Consider the following 16,875-nt stretch of genomic DNA (forward strand, 5'->3'; position numbering starts at 1 on the left):
TAAACATCCATGTGTATTAAGATGATGGTCTTATATTTGCATCAAAATCAAAATTGTCTGATACCCTGTTTTCCATTCTTTACCATGGTAGAATGAGAGAAGGCTAATAAAAATTCTGGGTTTAGCTCTCCACTGACTCCCTCTTGTAATTGAGTTAATAAAAGTCTTAGATGTTGGTTAGGACGGGCTCACTGCTCACTCATCTTGATCTGTCACGCAGTAAGTTTGGTACACAGTCCAAGTATTTCAAAACAATATATATATCATATGATAAAATTTCACGGGAGCCAGAAAGATATTACACATATACTATTGAGATAGCAACTACAAAAAACTAGCTATGTACGATCTGGGAATGTCTTGGAGTATTACCGTCTTATCACCTGCACCTCTATAGGACATTGCCGTTTTATCGTCAATATGATTGGTTTCCAGTTAGGCAACAGTACATGTGGCGTTGACGCGTTATGCCATGTCAGGTTTTTGTTCTTTAAGTAGGGTACAATGTATTTTTTCAAACCATCATCTGAGATTTCTAAATGAACCCCTGGTAAAGTTATGTACGTGACATTCCCTGCTTCCTCCAATGCTTTTAAACCAATCCAATCTTCAATGAAAAGCTTCGTCTACGTTTGAGAAACATCAAGTAATAAATTTGATGCATGGTAACCGCTAAAGAACTGATCTTGAAATAATAATTTACCTCTTGGGTAGATAGCACACTGGAGAAGGAACAGTCCGGATGATACCCAAACCATGAGGTTTCTTTCGGTTGTAGAACGTTTTCATTGTCGAACTGTTTCATCATGCAAATGAGTGTTAGTTTTATCTTACTGCATCGTATAATATGCTGTATGTGCAAACTGTTTAAAAATAATCTTCTCTTAAAGCTCGCTCACCTTAATAAGCACCAAGTTCTCTAAACTTTCGAACCTTTCTTTGTAGGTCGAGTTTCTTTCATTCGATAGTTCGTTGTTAAGCTTCGGAAGGAATTTAGAATTTCGGAGATATGAAGGAATATTCTGAAGTATGATACAACATGATATATTGAAGATGGTTGCTGAAATGTGAATAAAAACTGCGGATAAACAGCAGATAGATGTGATAAGAAATATTGCTTACATATGGGATTTTGATATAACCACTGGCAGCCAAATTTTTCTGCATTTCGAAGGAACAACAGAATTTATTGAAAAGGAGAAAAAATTGAACTCGTCAGAAGCTAAAATTGTAGTAAAGGTAGCAGATCATATGACATTGATAAGAAAACATACACACTATAATACATATGTAAAGTGAGATTCTTGCCTGGATAAATTTTCCGTAGATACCAAAGTTGATAAATTTTGCTGCTGCAGAGTACAACTCTCTAAACTGCAGATGAAACAAGCCAAGGAAGAATGTCATCTGAAACTGCTGTTTACGCGCTAATGATATAAAAATTATTCAAATGCATTTTCCATGCATCAAATAAAGTATACTGCTAGTCTGCTAATACGTAATCTCCGAATGTAGCAATGAAGAGATTACGACACTTACAAGGCCGAAAGGGGGTGCAGCTATTCCAACATGTGGCCCTGCTAATGAAATGAAGTTCTTTGCCTGTTGGTGCCATCAAAATTATCATTGTTACAAGACCGTTACCCAATAGGGAGAAAGTAGAAAAGAACCTTGTCTGTTGGGAAAGTAATTATATGAAATTTTTCTTACTCTTGGTGCTCCATCACAGAATTCAATTATGCTTCTTGCGATTAAATTCCCCTGCAACAAGCGTAAGCTTCAGTGAAATACTGCTATAGTTTCTTAGAGAAAAACGATTAAGCCATTAATATCTGAGAGAGACCGACAATGTTATAACCTTGATCAAGCTCTTTCATTCGCTTCACCTGTATGTCATTTTGATAATACACAATCATCAAACACTAATAAATTAAGCAATTATGATTTCTGTAACTCATAATTAAGTCATAAACACTAAGCTGTGTGACTGTTCACTGTACTGAAAAGTGAGACCTTGCTGCAGGCAATCGCTGCCTGATCAGTTCAGTTTTCCGTGGCTTGTTCCTCTGAAGATTCGCAACAAAAGAACTATGAGAAACTAAAGTATGAAATTTAGGCTTAATTATGCAAAAAAGGAAGATCATGAGTTTATATGATCTACAAAAAGCAGAATAATTAAAAGGAATTAACATATATACATGCAATATCCTTCCGTAGCTGACCAACGACTTAACTGCTTAATGAGATCAGAAACTTTCTTAACACTACAATCTTGTCCACTGCTTGTGAAACGAATAAATACATAAAATTTCGTTAAGCACATTATGACAATTTAAACTATAGGCAGAGTTAATGAAACAGCTTGAAAGACTACCTAAAGTACTCTCCTCTTATTAATCGTGGGACAACCCCCATATGCAAAACATGAAATTCAACAAATGAACAAAATCACATGACGTTTACTGTTTACAACCTATTTGGCAGGCGGAAATAAATGGTGGTAATGACATTATTTCATGCAAGGAAAATTCCCGTTACCATAGTGACAAGAGTTTATGGTCAAACCGTCAAACATGTGATTTTTTTCACAAACTTTTATTGGTAACTTTTAAAGTGTAGATGGTAATGCACATTTATGAAGAAAAATGCATGTTTGGAGGTGGATTTTTATTATCATGGACATTAACATGAGTTTTTCTTGCAAAACTACACTAAATTTCTATCATTGCCATCATTTATAATCGCTTACTGACAGGACGTCGGTAACAAAGAGAACTAAGGAAATTGAGATAAGTACTACTACCATTTAACAAATTAGATATATTATGAAGAATCTATATAAGTGATTGATCTATTTAGCTGAATGTTTGTAACCATCATATCCTAAATTCAAAATCATACAATTTAGAGAATAGTTCCAATCATGTTCCTCCAACTCAGATCCTATTCTCATCATCTAGTTTACCTGGACTAAACCCATCATTGCTAAATATGCTAATGAAGCCTGATTTTCCTAATCTAAGCTGATTTTTACTAATTTCCGTGTTTTAGTCATATGTTTCTTTTAGGTCTGTCATCATTCGTATGCAATAGTCCAAATTTACTGCCTCTCATAGTCTCATGTTCCCTCCATTTAGAAATAGTTGCTAATTTTTACGCATGTCGATGTATGATTTCAATCATTAATATTTTTAATTATCAATAAGTAAAAATTATAAAAAGCTTATTTTAAAAAAATTTACATCGAGACAAATCTAACAAGACTCCACATAAAAAATAAATCATCAAAGACAATCTAAGTGTAAGATGTAAATAACGCATAAAATAGAAATAGTGCAACTATTTCTAAATGGAGGAAGCATTTATTAGGATCTGTTTTCTTCGACATAAAACAGCTGAACTGAACTGAATTGAATTGAACTGAAATGAATAGTGATATGTGAGAGTAAAAATATTGTCAAGAGTTGAACTAAACTGAATTGAACAGATCTGAACTGATTTAAACTGAACTGAACTGAATTGAACTGAACTGAAAATAAATTGCGGAGAACAGGCCCGTAGTTACAATCAAACTGTCAAGCTAAGGTAAAGAGGCAAATTAATTAAAAGAACACAAGTACCTATGAAATGAACCACTCCTCTAGTCCTCTTACCGGTTTTTCGATTATATAAACAAACAATTTGTTTTCTTTTACTTCCTATCAACGTCCTAAAATTACGTGTCAAAAAACTTGCAACTATAATAAAAAGGGTATTTATGACCATATGGGAATTAAACTGTAAAAAACCAAATTAATGGCAATAATAAGTAATAAATGAAATGAAGCAAAATGATTAGATAGCAAGAGGATACCATGGATGAGAATGAAAGGGAGAGAGGCTGAACTGGGGAAGTGAGTAGTGATAAAAGTTAGGATGAAGATGAAAGACAGCAAAACAGATTTCATTTTTTTGTTTTTAAAGACACTTCTAGTAAGGAAGTTGCACGCTAAATTTTCATCTCTTTTAAAGATTTGACTAGTCGAAGAGATGAAGCCAACAGGAACAGGGGACACATGGAGTATTGGAGTTTGTTATAATTCGAAACTTTTGAGTGGCGTTTTGGAACATTACACATCATTTTCGTAACAGTAAATATTCCCTCCGCTCCAATTCAGTTGTTACATTTTGACAGTAGGTATTATTCACGTCATAATTTTAACTACTCCCTCCGTCCCAATTTATTTGCTACATTCACTTTATCACAAAGACCAAGGAGGGAGTGGGGACCATTGCCATAACAAGAATTAACAAAAAAGCAAATAGGTAAATTGTGGGACCTATGTATTATATATGGAAATATTTACAAAAACCAAGGAGGGATTGATGGCAAATTTGTAAATAAAGTGTGGGACCTATGTACTATATATGAAAATATTTACAAATGTAGCAAATAAATTGGGACACACCTAAATGGTAAAATGTAGCAAATAAATTGGGACGGAGGGAGTATCTTTTACTCTATATACATAAGAAAAAATATAGTCATGTTGGATCTTGTTTGATTCAAAAATTTGTATTTTCTAAATATATAATTTTTATAATTTTTTTTATATATGCAACTCAATATATTGATATTTGAAGTTGCATCTCGTAAACTGTGAAAAAGCAAATGTAGCAATTAAATTGGGACGGAGGGAGTACACAACATGATAAATATAATGTACTGAGCAACTTGAAGGAATATATCCTTAGATATTTCGATAATTACCAAATATAAATATGAAGTAAATTATAAAGTTAATAAAGTTAATTATTTCATTGATCGTATTTTCTTGCTAAAAAATAAATTAATCAATATATTTATATATAAAAATAAACGAGGAACTTTTCGGGAGTATAGGGAGCTCCTCGAGATTTCAAGGTCATAGATTGTGCTATGTAGGATTGTCATGTCATCAAATTTTATTTTAACCTTTTACAAAAATAGAGTTTTACATAGATTTAAATACACGTAAGGAGTTCTAAATAACCAAAAATTAGAGTTTGATTTTGCATGTACCTAAATTATTAGATTATGTAAATTGTGTATAACTTTTGCAATATAATTCAGAATTTTATAATTTTTATCCATTGGATAGTGCTCGAAATATGCTCCGAATAGGATCCATTTACAATATATATATATATATATAAGAGGAACGTTTCGGGAATATAGAGCGCACCAGATAGGATTGTCATGTCATCAATTTTTTTATTTTTTACAAAAATAGAGCTCTACATAGATATTATGAGCTTTGGATAAGCCAAAATGAGAGTTTCGTGTTGAATGAACAACTTACATTATTATATTATGTAATTTGTGTATAACTTTTGCTACGTAATTCGAAATATTATAATTTTTGTTCCATTGGATAGTGCTCGAAATATGCTCTGAAATAATATTCATTTACAATATAGTTCTACAACTTATGAAATAGAGAACGCCGCGTAGGATTGTTAGGTCATTAGTTTTTATTTTAAATATTTTTAAAAATAGAGTTCTACATAGATTTAAATACGCATAAGAAGTTTTATATAAGCTAAAATTAGTGTTTGATTTTGCATGAACAACCTAAATTATTATATTATGTACATTGTGTATAACTTTTGCTACGCAATTTGAAATGTTATAATTTTTGTTCCATTTGATAGTGCTAGAAATATGCTTCGAAATTTAAATATTAGGATAAAATTTTTTGTTGCATATTATATATTTTATATTGTTTTTATATATATACAATTAATATGTAAAAGAAAATGAGTCTGTGGGGCGCAGGGGCGAATGGGGCTTGGCCCCCTATAATGTATAAGATAAATTAAGTAAACTGCAATTTATGTCACAAAACAAATTGTGGCACAGTGGTAGTGAAGCAAGGTATAAAAGGCTTTGGACTTTTTTTGTTTTTCTTCATTTTAAATGCTTCTCTTTTTTCTTTTCCTTTTTTTTTTGTTTTTTACGTCTTTCTTTCTTCTTTCCCTCTATCTTTGGCTTATATTAATTTGTCTAATGTAGAAAAATCTTTTCCATTGATTGTACTATCTTTTATTCTTCTTCCCTAAAAAACTTTCTTTTTTATTTAACTATAATAATACTTCTTATTTCTTCAAACTCATTCCTAACGATCCTAAAATATAAGTTTATCTCTTTTTTTGTGACTTAAGAAAGCAATTTGGTAATTTATTTAGTTTTTTTTACTGGAGTAATTTATTTAATTGCTAATGAACTATACCTTCAATTTCTTAAAAAATTACTCAATTTCTTGAATATTTCATAATGGTCAAACAAATAAATGGAAACAATTTCTTAAAACTTGCACCTTTGAGATTTTTATTTATTACATTAGCTACAAGCTCTTTGTAGCCATTAATAATAGTATATTTATATTTTGGTGTGTATTAGTGTTTTTATTTATCATTTAAAATTTTACACAAAATTTTTTATTTTATCAATTCGACCCCTATTAAATAATTAGTTAAAATCCGCCACTGATGGGCAGGGTCTGGGTTGGATATGGGTTTAAATCTATCAGACTCGACTTTAACACCCATATCCCACCCAAACCCAATAGGTCTCCAAATAATAGACTCAAGACTCTTAAAAATGCATCAAGCTGGGTTGGATCCTAGGTCCATGCCCATCCTTACACATAAGGCTAAGTATGGGAAAGTTATGAATGTCAATGACGATATGCTATGAAACTACAATTAGTGGAAAAAACTGCTTTTGGTACATTTGGAGCCTTAAACACCGGAGCATTTGAGTTATTTTCCACTTGTAAAAGTTGTGAATGGTTCAAAGCAAGCAAATGGAAGTCATATGTGGGCAACAAAGCAAGTCATAAAAACTCGAGAGTTGTCCCAAGGCATCTCAGATCCCTTAGGAAGATCCTAGACGTAAAATATAGTTAGACCCGAAAATATCCTAAAATCGTCCCCATAACAAGGAACATTGAAGGTTATAACCCACACTTTTAGACATTGTCAAAGCCCGGACAACAGACCCCATGGGATGCACCTTAGGACCCTGAGAGGGCCTTTGAAAACAACCTTGCGGCTATAAATGAGCATAAGATGGCCTACAAAACCATTTTGGGGGCATAGCGAGGGGGTCCAAAGCACCTGTAGGCAATCCTAAGGCATCCTAAGCTCTTTAAAATGGTCTCGAGGGAAAAACATCATCAGATCCTAAATATTTTAAACGACCCTAAAACAGATAAAATTAAATGTTATAATACATGCAATCAGGCATTTTCAAAGGCCAAACAATGGTGGGAAGGCCTTTGAAATCACTCACATGCCTTAAAACGGGCATATGATGGACTCTCGAGTTATTTCGAGGCATAGCGACGGTGGTGTGGAAAGTAAAGCAACAGAAGGCATACATGGGCTACAAAGGGACTCTGAAATATCCTAGAGCCAATCGAAGGTATCCCGAGCCCCTTAGGACATAACATTTTTGTTTAGCTAATATGGACAAATTAAGGTCTTATAAGCCACCAGCAATTATTGCCCCTAACAATAATAAAGTTAATACCCAAGTGGGGAGAAGCAATTAGACCCGAATGCCATAATACATGCTTTTGGAAATTATCACATGCAAATATGCAATGATGTCTCCAAGTTCAAGATATAGTTTCAATGTTTTATAAATCTTCACATCTCTAGGTATAAAAGTTGTTGCTCACTATTTTGAGTTAATCGCACCATGGGGAATTTAATCTTCTTTTCCTAAATCAAAAAGTGAAAGGAGGACCTCAAACACATGCAACCTATTCTCATTAGTCATGGCTTATGCAATGTATAAGACATACCAACGTTATAGAACAATAAAGCTGTTTATTTTCTTTTATTTCTAAATATACAGGGGCTGCTTCCGGCCTGGCCAGGTTTGAATCTTCCTATTACCCCGACTTTTGCACTTATGCCCATGTATCGTAGTCTAGTTTGCACAAGATGGATGCTGAGGAAGAGCAAATTCTTTGTCTAGGAGATTACAGACATAGAGACTAAGAATGTACAAGTCTTGGTGTCACATAGGCTAACATGCGGTAAGAGAGGTTGGAGTTTGTTGGTGGCAATAGGCAGACAGCATGGAGTGAACACACTTGAGCATCTTCATTGTCGCCGCTCCTAACACACACATCCCAAGCCTAAACCAGTGAAGGTAGTCGCATCATGCGCTGTCCCTCCATAACACTGTAAAAGCCACATTCTTTTCAGATTTCATAGTTTGTAACCAAACAATATTAAGGGAGAAATAACTAGAAAGAAAAAATTATAGACCTCATGCAAGGGTAGCTAGGATAGTCAGTCTTAAGTAATGAAAATCAAAACTTGGTTAATGTATAAATGAGCAACAATTAGGGTCTCTTTCTACCCATAAATAATACTTGTCACTGGTAAGTGTAGTCTGAAGCTAGTTTGATGTTAGAAATAAATGCAATTAGATGCAGTATTACATCACAAGAATGAAGTTATAGATATATGTATAATCAAGAATTTTGATGTACCTCTTGACGTAGTAATAACAGAAATCTGCCAAGATGAAGGTTTGAACCACCTCAGCGAGGAGAGCTATTAGCAAGTAAAGATGTCCTTGCCCTATTTGCGTCAGCAATACTCCTCTAGTGTCAATAAGCTGCAAGTATTTGCAATATATGGCAGTAAGTTAAGGAATCTTGGGTAGATTTTTAACATGACATATAATGGAACGTAATAAGTATCCATTAGTTCTACAATATATTCATCAACGAGTGAATGACACACCCATTATAAGTGGGAGCAAGAGCAGTGTTGGTCCTACATTCTAGGTCAATGACCCAGCTTTGTATATCATGCTAGTTTGCAACCTATTCCCTCCGTCCCAAAATATAGTTCCCATTTTCCTTTTTTCACGGTAATTTATGCAAGTAGAATATAAGAGGGATATTAAAGATTTTTTGTTTATTTAAATAAATGTTGTATGGGAAAAGATGATTTTAGGAGAGAGAATGAAAAATAATTGGTGAAAGAGCATTAATTGTAACATTTTGGTTGAACAAAAAAAGGAAAAAACATAATTCAAGAAGCAAATAAATGATGGGACACGGTTTTTCTAGAAAAATTACGGAAAAATGTGGAAATAAATATGGAAATGGGAACTATATTTTGGGACACCCAAAATGGAAATGGGAACTATATATTGGGACGAAAGGAGTAGTTTTTATTCAGAAGCCTGCATCTAATGTCTCACAAAAGATGCAAATGGGATGAGCATCCTAATATGATAGCATGATGGTGGGAACTATGAAGAGTTGGCATACTAGCATGCATTTATCATGTCATTTGTGTATCGAACATTCTTACATATCTATGTTTGCACTCATTTGTGTATTATCATTTCTAGGTTTACGGTTATAGAACTTTCTAAGGTATAACGTCCGTTAACAGCATGATGTAGAAGCACATAACAATCTCATGCTTGAGACAATAAAATATACTATGTTGTATACTGACCATGATTATCCAATTGGCACAAGTGAAGAATCTTGCAACACCCAGGGCGAAGACATAGTGAGCAGTAAATGGTTCAACCATCTGCAGCAGAGTATTAGAAAAAAAGAAATTTTAATCACGTAAGGACAGTTAATGACAATAGCAAACAAAGCTAAACATTTTCAAGCAGGAAATACATGACAAAAGAAATGACTAGACTTCAGATCACGATGATTAGAAAAACTTAAGCCCTTCAGCTTCTATAAATTCCTATGAATGCAGTTGCTCGTTAGCTCCTAGGTGCAACAATAACCCTCACTATCACTGTGTCTCTAAATTTGATTAATACTCCATGCATCCCAAAATACTCTTGACACTTATTAGGACACGTAGTTTTAGATGATAAGTTGTTTGATTATCAAATGTTATTTTATTAAAACGGTAGATGTGATAGCAGTTATTAGGTAGTAAAAGTAGTATTTTTCTATATGATGGAGAGAGAGTGTGGGCCAATGGTTAGAGTTGACAAGTAGTAGGAGTGATACTATTTTTTATTTACAGGAGAAGAGTGTGGGGCAATGGTTAAAAGGTAGAATGATTAAAATAATTGTAGGTTATAGCCAAAAACAGAAGCGTAAAAAGTAGTATGGAACGGATGAAAAAAGAAAGTGTAAAGAGTATTTTGGGACAGAGGGAGTAGCACTTTGTTCAAGAGTTCATGTATTGGATTGGAAAGTCAATAGATGATAGAGCTGTAACCTTGTGGAATTCACCAAATAAACCAGACAGGCAGACAGCTAATCTCAGATTCCATGTAGTATATTTCTTAATCTTCTGTCAGCAAGTATCAAACAAAGATAGAATTCAACATTATACAAGAAACTAGCAATTTTATGTTCACCTCATTCCTGCACCATTACTATTCTTCTACTCAAACAATTTATCTCTGGTGCTACTACGAATTGAACTCCTGTATTGTCATCTAACCCGATGACAATGGTTACTTTCAAACTCAAATAGATTCCATGCAGAGCTTGATACATTTGGTTCCTTCTTATGTTCAAGTTCTTCTGAACTACAGTAGTTCTATTTTTCGTATTATGGAGGAATTGACACTAAGAACTGCAGATTTACTCATATTATATAAATAGGGAGCAAACTATATACTAAGGGGGCGTTTGGTTGGGGGGTGTTAAGAAAGGGTAAGGGAAAGACCATTAATGAAACCCTTTTTTGTTGTTTGTTTCACCACTTTAATGAAACCCTTAACCTATTTTTCCTATTAGGTTACCCCCAAAGTCCTCTAAGTTGATTACCCCACCCCCCCAAGGGTTTTGAAAACCCTTACCCCAACTCATTACCCTCCTCTCTCTCTCCTCTTGTGTACTGCTCAACTTACTTCAACAATTTTTCCCCTGTGACCACCGGCCGACCTGTGACCACCGCGCCGACTCGTGACCACCGGCCGACCTGTGACCACCGCGCCGACCCCGACGACCACGACGACCCCGACGACCCGGCGACCAACTTGTTTCAATTTTCTCCAACGAGTTCTGTATTTTCTCCGGCGACCAATGCATGATTTCTACTCAAAATTTTGATTTTTATTTTTTCCGGCGAATGTAGTATAAAAAAATGCAGTAGTTATTCTATAAACAAGTGCAGTAGATGAAGATTACATATAAAGATGAAATTTTTTTTCCCATGTGACCACCGTATAAATAGATGCAGTAGATAATGAAAATTTTGATTTCTATTTGTTTTTTTTGTGTGATTGTCCTGTAGTGTATAGACATGTATAGTAGTATTAGTACTGGTAAGAGTAGTAGTAGTAGTACTTAGCATCAACAGACGACGAAGAAGAGGAGAGAGAAAGAAAGGGTGCTGTTAAGGGCCGTTTGGTTGTTTGGAGAAATCATCGGCAAAAATGACCACCGTTAAGGAGGTTATCAAGGAGAGTGGCAAACGGTCCTTAGAAATGGTGTTTTGAACTTTTCGTGATGGAGTGGCAATGTAAATAAATTTGACCATAAGCAAATTTCAAAATGGTACTGTTAAAATAGTATTTTGAATTTATATTGTAAAACAGGTTGAATGAGTACAATCATAGGTCAAAAGAACTATAATCTAATAAACTGTTGATTCCCTTTCTTAAAAAACCAAACAGTCACAAAGGGAATCAGGGAGTATACTATTCCCTTTCAGGGTTGGAACCAAACAGACAGACAAAATCAGGGTCATTCCTTTCCTTTCTTCTTGTAACCCTTTCTGGATTCCTTTCCCTTACCCCTGCGCGAACCAAACGCCCCCTAACAAGTTACCAGATGACATCTACACTTAAACAATCCACCTTAATTCATGATTTGTGGTTATATATAATAATTTTAATGAGAAAAAATCATAAAATAGACAAAAGTGATCAACAATGAGTCAATGACATATAAGTAGCAGTAGCTGGTGAAACAATTTTGTACATGTGAGCAGTGTGTCAGTGTGCATGTAGCTTGGCTCAAGTTCTTCCTACTCTCACCACAACATAGAGATTTCTCCAAAATAAGTCTTCCTTAGGAGATAGAGACATTACAAACATATATCCAAAGTATGAAAGCTAGTCTTATGGTACCTTAGCATTTTGTATTAAGCGCAGCTGAGGGAGCACTGAAACGGCTTCAATCGTCTTAGAATACATATAGAAGAATCTGAAACCAAAGTTAACTGCGAATCCAGGATGGCCTACTAATGCAACTACAGCAGAAGGCACCAGCTGTAAACAGGAGAAAAAAAAATTGTAAGAAAATTGTCAACAATTCAAAATGACACAAGAATTCTGTTTTCTGTAATTTATAGATGATCTATTACTTGCTATGCTTGCTTATAAATTACAATCACATTCCCCACGGAATATGTAATTTGCATTGAATTTCATCTGTTTTGGAAAAGCATTACCGTTCAGTGTACTTTAAACAAATTACGGACAGCTAAAGTACATGTCAATGATGATTAAAATAACTAAAATGCTTCTGATTGCTTAAGGTCATTTAAGGTGTGTAATACTTGCAGTGCATGGAATATTGATCATCATTGACAAAGTTCAGAAATATGATCAGAGAAATGAGAAAAGTGAAAAACAAAAGACTAAATATTGGATGAACAACATAACTGCTTACCACATAATAGAAAGGCATATTGTCAAGCTCTTGCATGTAGGAACTCTTTAGCTTAAAGCGTATCATATAGATCACCCAGAGAGTAGATACAAGTGTTAGAGAATCAAGTACAACATAAATGTCTCTTATAAGCATAAAATGACATATGATTCTCATGATTAAGAATACAGCTGTAAGTTCCTGAGTCTTCAATGATAAACCTGTGAAGATCATCAAGAATATATACATTCAGATTGCTAGAAGCAGGCATATATAGTTGTATGATTAAAGGAGCAATTTTTAGTAAGAAAAATTATCCGACTAAGTGAACTGTAACGTAGTCACATAGGTCATCTTTTATGCCTTTTGCATGTTTGTTGTGCAATCGAAAGGATTTGCGTACTAGCCTTTTATAGATTGTATATCCATCATATACTTAGTTCATTCCAAATTTTATGATTGATAAAGCTAGTTTTCATAATTAGATGATCAGATCTTTCAGAGCAATCTTCCAAGATTTCGCTCTTCAAAAGTTGATTAACCTTCCAAGATTCATACAGAAGCAGTGCTACTTCGATCAATTTTTACTACTCCATTCTGAACTTCTTCTACATCTTGAACCTTTGGTGACTGACCATTATTTTAGGGGGAAAAAATTATCTATGTTGCTTTATAACAAGGAATATTAAGTGCTTGTTTGGTTGAAGGTGGGAGTGAAATTCCTTGGAAATTTATTTTCCCATGTAATTGTATTTCCTAGGAATTACTCGTACTAAATGTTGTTTGGTGATTCATGGAAAATGTCACTTACCTAAGTCCCCCTAGTCAAGTAATTTCCTCCATTTCAGGTATTTGTACTCCCCGTGAATTTGTCAAACAAACAAACCAAAATTTTCAATTCCTTAAAATTTTTTACTCATTATGTTAAACAATGTCACCTAAATCTCTAATTTTGTGCCTATTTTCTTCTTTTTATCAATATGCTTGGACTAAATTATCCTTAATTTATCCATAAATTCAAAATACCAAACCTCTCTTTAAAAGAAAATGTGCCCATATTTATTGTTTTTCACCATTCCAAGAAACATTAATTGCTTTTTAATTAATTTTAAAAGGGAAAAGAAAATAAAGGATATTTTGTTTTTCGTTCAGTCCAATTAAACCCTATTTTTACATACAACGTCGGCCCCAAAATTTGAAATCTATTGTTTCTTTTAGTCATGTCACACCTTTTTTCTTTTTAGATTAGTCACGTTATACTTAGGGCCTGTTCTCTTCGGCATAAAACAACTGAACTGAACTGAATTGAATTGAACTGAATTGAACTGATCTGAATTGAACTGAAATGAATAGTGATATGTGAGAGTAAAAGTATTGTCAAGAGCTGAACTGAACTGGTCTGAACTGAAAATAAGCTGGGGAGAACAGACCCTTATATTCATACTTTAATTACTTTTTTTAGTAAAAATTAGTATCATATGTAATATTGTAGAAAAAGAATATTTATATTTTCTGATTTTGCATAACAATTTTGATTTTAAGGACTAATGTCAATAATTAGCATAGGGCCCCTAACCTTTTTAGACGGCCTAATAGGCTACGAACTCCTTAAATTCTATCAAAATCCAATTCGAAATATTTTGGGCTTATAAATTTGAGTCCAATTGACAAGAAAAACAATATCCACACATTAATGAAAGGATAATCAATTAGTGGGGACATTTAAGTTTGGATCATTGGATGCATATGAGATGTTTTATATGTTATGATGAAAAAATACTTCTTAAACTATAAATTCGTAAATGTAACGTTCAACTCTTATCAAAAAATTCATGTCGTGTTAGCCACGATCCGTTCCATACATCTTATACAAGTTGCTTCTACATAACGCGACCACCACTGTGATGGCGACCACATCCACAATTTATTTCTATAGTCTAAATACAGTCTCGATTATTGGAGGTAAAATTCAACACAACAGATCAAATTTCGTCAACATCAATTACCACTTTCTTTCTTTTTCAACAAAAAAGGGGTAATTTTGCCAAATGGAGTAACATCCAATGTGTTGCACACTCGCACGTGGCAAATCAAGGACTATATTATAAAACCATTATGACTCATATCGGTGGGAAGGGGAAAATTAAGGAGTGGATTTTGATGAAAAAATAGCGGAGATTTTGAAAAAAATAATATATGAATCATTAATTTTTTATTTAATGATTGATATTATTCAAACTCTACTTTAGAATTTTAGAGGATCTAAACACCTAATTAGTGGGATTAAACTCCATCACACATGAGATTCTCTCTTTTCTCATTTTTTACGGAAGTCATTCTCTCTTAAATATTTCAAAATTATAGGCACGACACATGAAAGGATGAGGAGCTAGCTCATGTGGTAGAGCACTCCCCTCTGATCTCTGAGGTCAGGGTTATCCCTGCTGGGATATTTCCTTAGCATGTTTTGCATGCTTTACCAGCCAATGTGCTGGTAGTTCCTACAAAGCTAGTAGCCTTGGTAGGGGTTAGCCTTTGGGGTGACTTAATTTCCAACAAAAAAATAAAAATAGGCACGACACATGAGACATGTGAACATTGAACTTAATTAGTATCTTTATTCCTTGGGCCCACTTGGGAGTTGGGATCCTTATCTTCTCCCAATTGTCATTAGAAAAATGGAATTAAGATTAAGACGCAACAATAATTAAGATTTACAGAAAAATAATTAAGAATAGGTTTGTTTGACTTGTTAAGATAAGTTAGACGAAATAAACTCTTCTAAAATAACATCTTTTTATACAATTCCACAAACTAATGCTTTAAACAGTATAACACACAAACAAACAAGACAATTTAGAGAAAAAAAAAATTGTTTAGATAAAATGAGTTCGATAAATTCTAGCAGACAAAATCAGAAACCTTAAGGATCTCAATCAAGTTCCTGACCTTGACACACACATGGGGTACGGTGTGTTATGGCTTTTAATTAAGATGATGAAACTAAATACTCTCTTGAAATATATATGTGATTAATTTATCATCAGAATTTAAAAAATCCCTAGTCTCTAAAGTCTAATTCATAAGTGATGAACTAAACTAACAATATAATAACAAAATTAGGAAATTGAAAAGAGCTAGCAAAGATATGATACCAGAACAAGTTTTGGTGATGGTGAGCTTGTAAATCAAGACTAAGATTCCAATGGAGTGAGCAAGTTGAGCAGCAACATAAAAGTAGGTATAATTTCTTACGAACACCTTCAAAAAAATGAGAAGAATTAACGCAGAAACGGAAGCCAAGCTAACTTGCTGTCTAACTGATCGACTCCGAATCCATCTGGAAAGTTGCTTCACCGCCGTCGGAGTTGCTCTTTTGTCTCCCATGCTGGCTTTACCTTCTTTACTGCTACTATAATTGGGAAAAAAATAGAGAAGAGGGAGAGAGAGATAGAAGGGGGCTGATGAAAACAAAAATTGGTTGGTTTACTAATAATTGGAGGAAGCAGTTTTTAATGAGTCGGGTTACTGGCTGCTCACTTGCTTAGGGCTGACTGTTGAGTGTTTGGGCTCATTTCAGCTATTGCCCAATTTTCAGTAAGAAGTGGCCCAATAGGTGTTCTTGACACCTGGACTCAGGCAGCCATTCAAGTGGCTGCTTTTTAGCCGAAGGTTTCAAAGCACTATAAATACTAGTTGCCTCATCAATAAGCAGGTATTAAATTCTTACCTAACAAACCAGAGGATCTCTTTCTAGACTTTCTCTCTCTAGCTTGATCGTCGACTGATTTGAACGTCAGAGAGGCGATCCCGGAGCAACCTCTGGGACAGTCTAACCTTGTCTTTTGCAGGATTCCGGTGTACGGACAATTGACTCAAGACAACGAGTCTGACCCGATACCTAATCAACACACCTTAAACATAATTAATTTCTAGGCAGAAATAGTTTGGCGCCGTCTGTGGGGATTGACAAAAAGTTACATCGCCACCACTCAGCAAAGTTCACCTCATTTTCTATTCAGCAACAACTTACTTCATTGTTAGTCAGCAATGGCTCAAAACCAAAAACACTCGTAATAAGCACCCCTCTGCGCAAGCTCAGAGGTCTGAAAGGGGGCACTCGCCTCCGCACCACGGGAGATCTGGTCGCGTACCCTCACCGGCTCGTCGGTCTCCCACGATCTAAACCATGGACCCCAACCGGGAACTGTCTCAAGGAGACCATCAGTCACCC

At 34.4% G+C, this 16,875-nt stretch overlaps 2 protein-coding genes across 9 annotated transcripts; both read right to left on the reverse strand.

Moving 5' to 3' along the window:
* Positions 1-242: 242 nt before the first annotated feature.
* On the reverse strand, positions 243-4,044 carry LOC104908794 (uncharacterized). Of its 8 annotated transcripts, XM_057396409.1 has the most exons (11): positions 3,854-4,041; positions 2,199-2,279; positions 2,014-2,066; positions 1,833-1,886; positions 1,711-1,761; positions 1,540-1,602; positions 1,309-1,374; positions 1,123-1,161; positions 900-1,022; positions 704-796; positions 243-626 (listed from the first exon to the last, which is right to left on the reverse strand). In XM_057396409.1, exons 4-11 carry the CDS (start codon positions 1,875-1,877, stop codon positions 369-371), a joined length of 738 nt encoding a protein of 245 aa, XP_057252392.1. In that variant the 5' UTR covers positions 1,878-1,886; positions 2,014-2,066; positions 2,199-2,279; positions 3,854-4,041; the 3' UTR covers positions 243-368. The 8 variants fall into 8 exon arrangements, with proteins under 8 accessions (XP_057252392.1, XP_048504605.1, XP_048504601.1 ...); XM_048648648.2 differs by lacking the exon at positions 2,199-2,279 and having other exon boundaries at positions 1,848-1,886; XM_048648644.2 differs by lacking the exon at positions 2,199-2,279.
* Positions 4,045-7,731: 3,687 nt separating this feature from the next.
* Positions 7,732-16,130, reverse strand: LOC104908795 (uncharacterized). The gene is made up of 6 exons (XM_010697949.4): positions 15,797-16,130; positions 12,663-12,862; positions 12,119-12,259; positions 9,517-9,597; positions 8,532-8,659; positions 7,732-8,217 (listed from the first exon to the last, which is right to left on the reverse strand). The coding sequence occupies exons 1-6, from the start codon at positions 16,026-16,028 to the stop codon at positions 8,172-8,174; spliced, it is 828 nt and encodes a 275-aa protein (XP_010696251.1). The 5' UTR covers positions 16,029-16,130; the 3' UTR covers positions 7,732-8,171.
* Positions 16,131-16,875: the final 745 nt, after the last annotated feature.

This window comes from Beta vulgaris, chromosome 7 (genome assembly GCF_026745355.1).
Source record: "Beta vulgaris subsp. vulgaris cultivar EL10 chromosome 7, EL10.2, whole genome shotgun sequence".
Lineage (NCBI taxonomy): Eukaryota > Viridiplantae > Streptophyta > Magnoliopsida > Caryophyllales > Amaranthaceae > Beta > Beta vulgaris.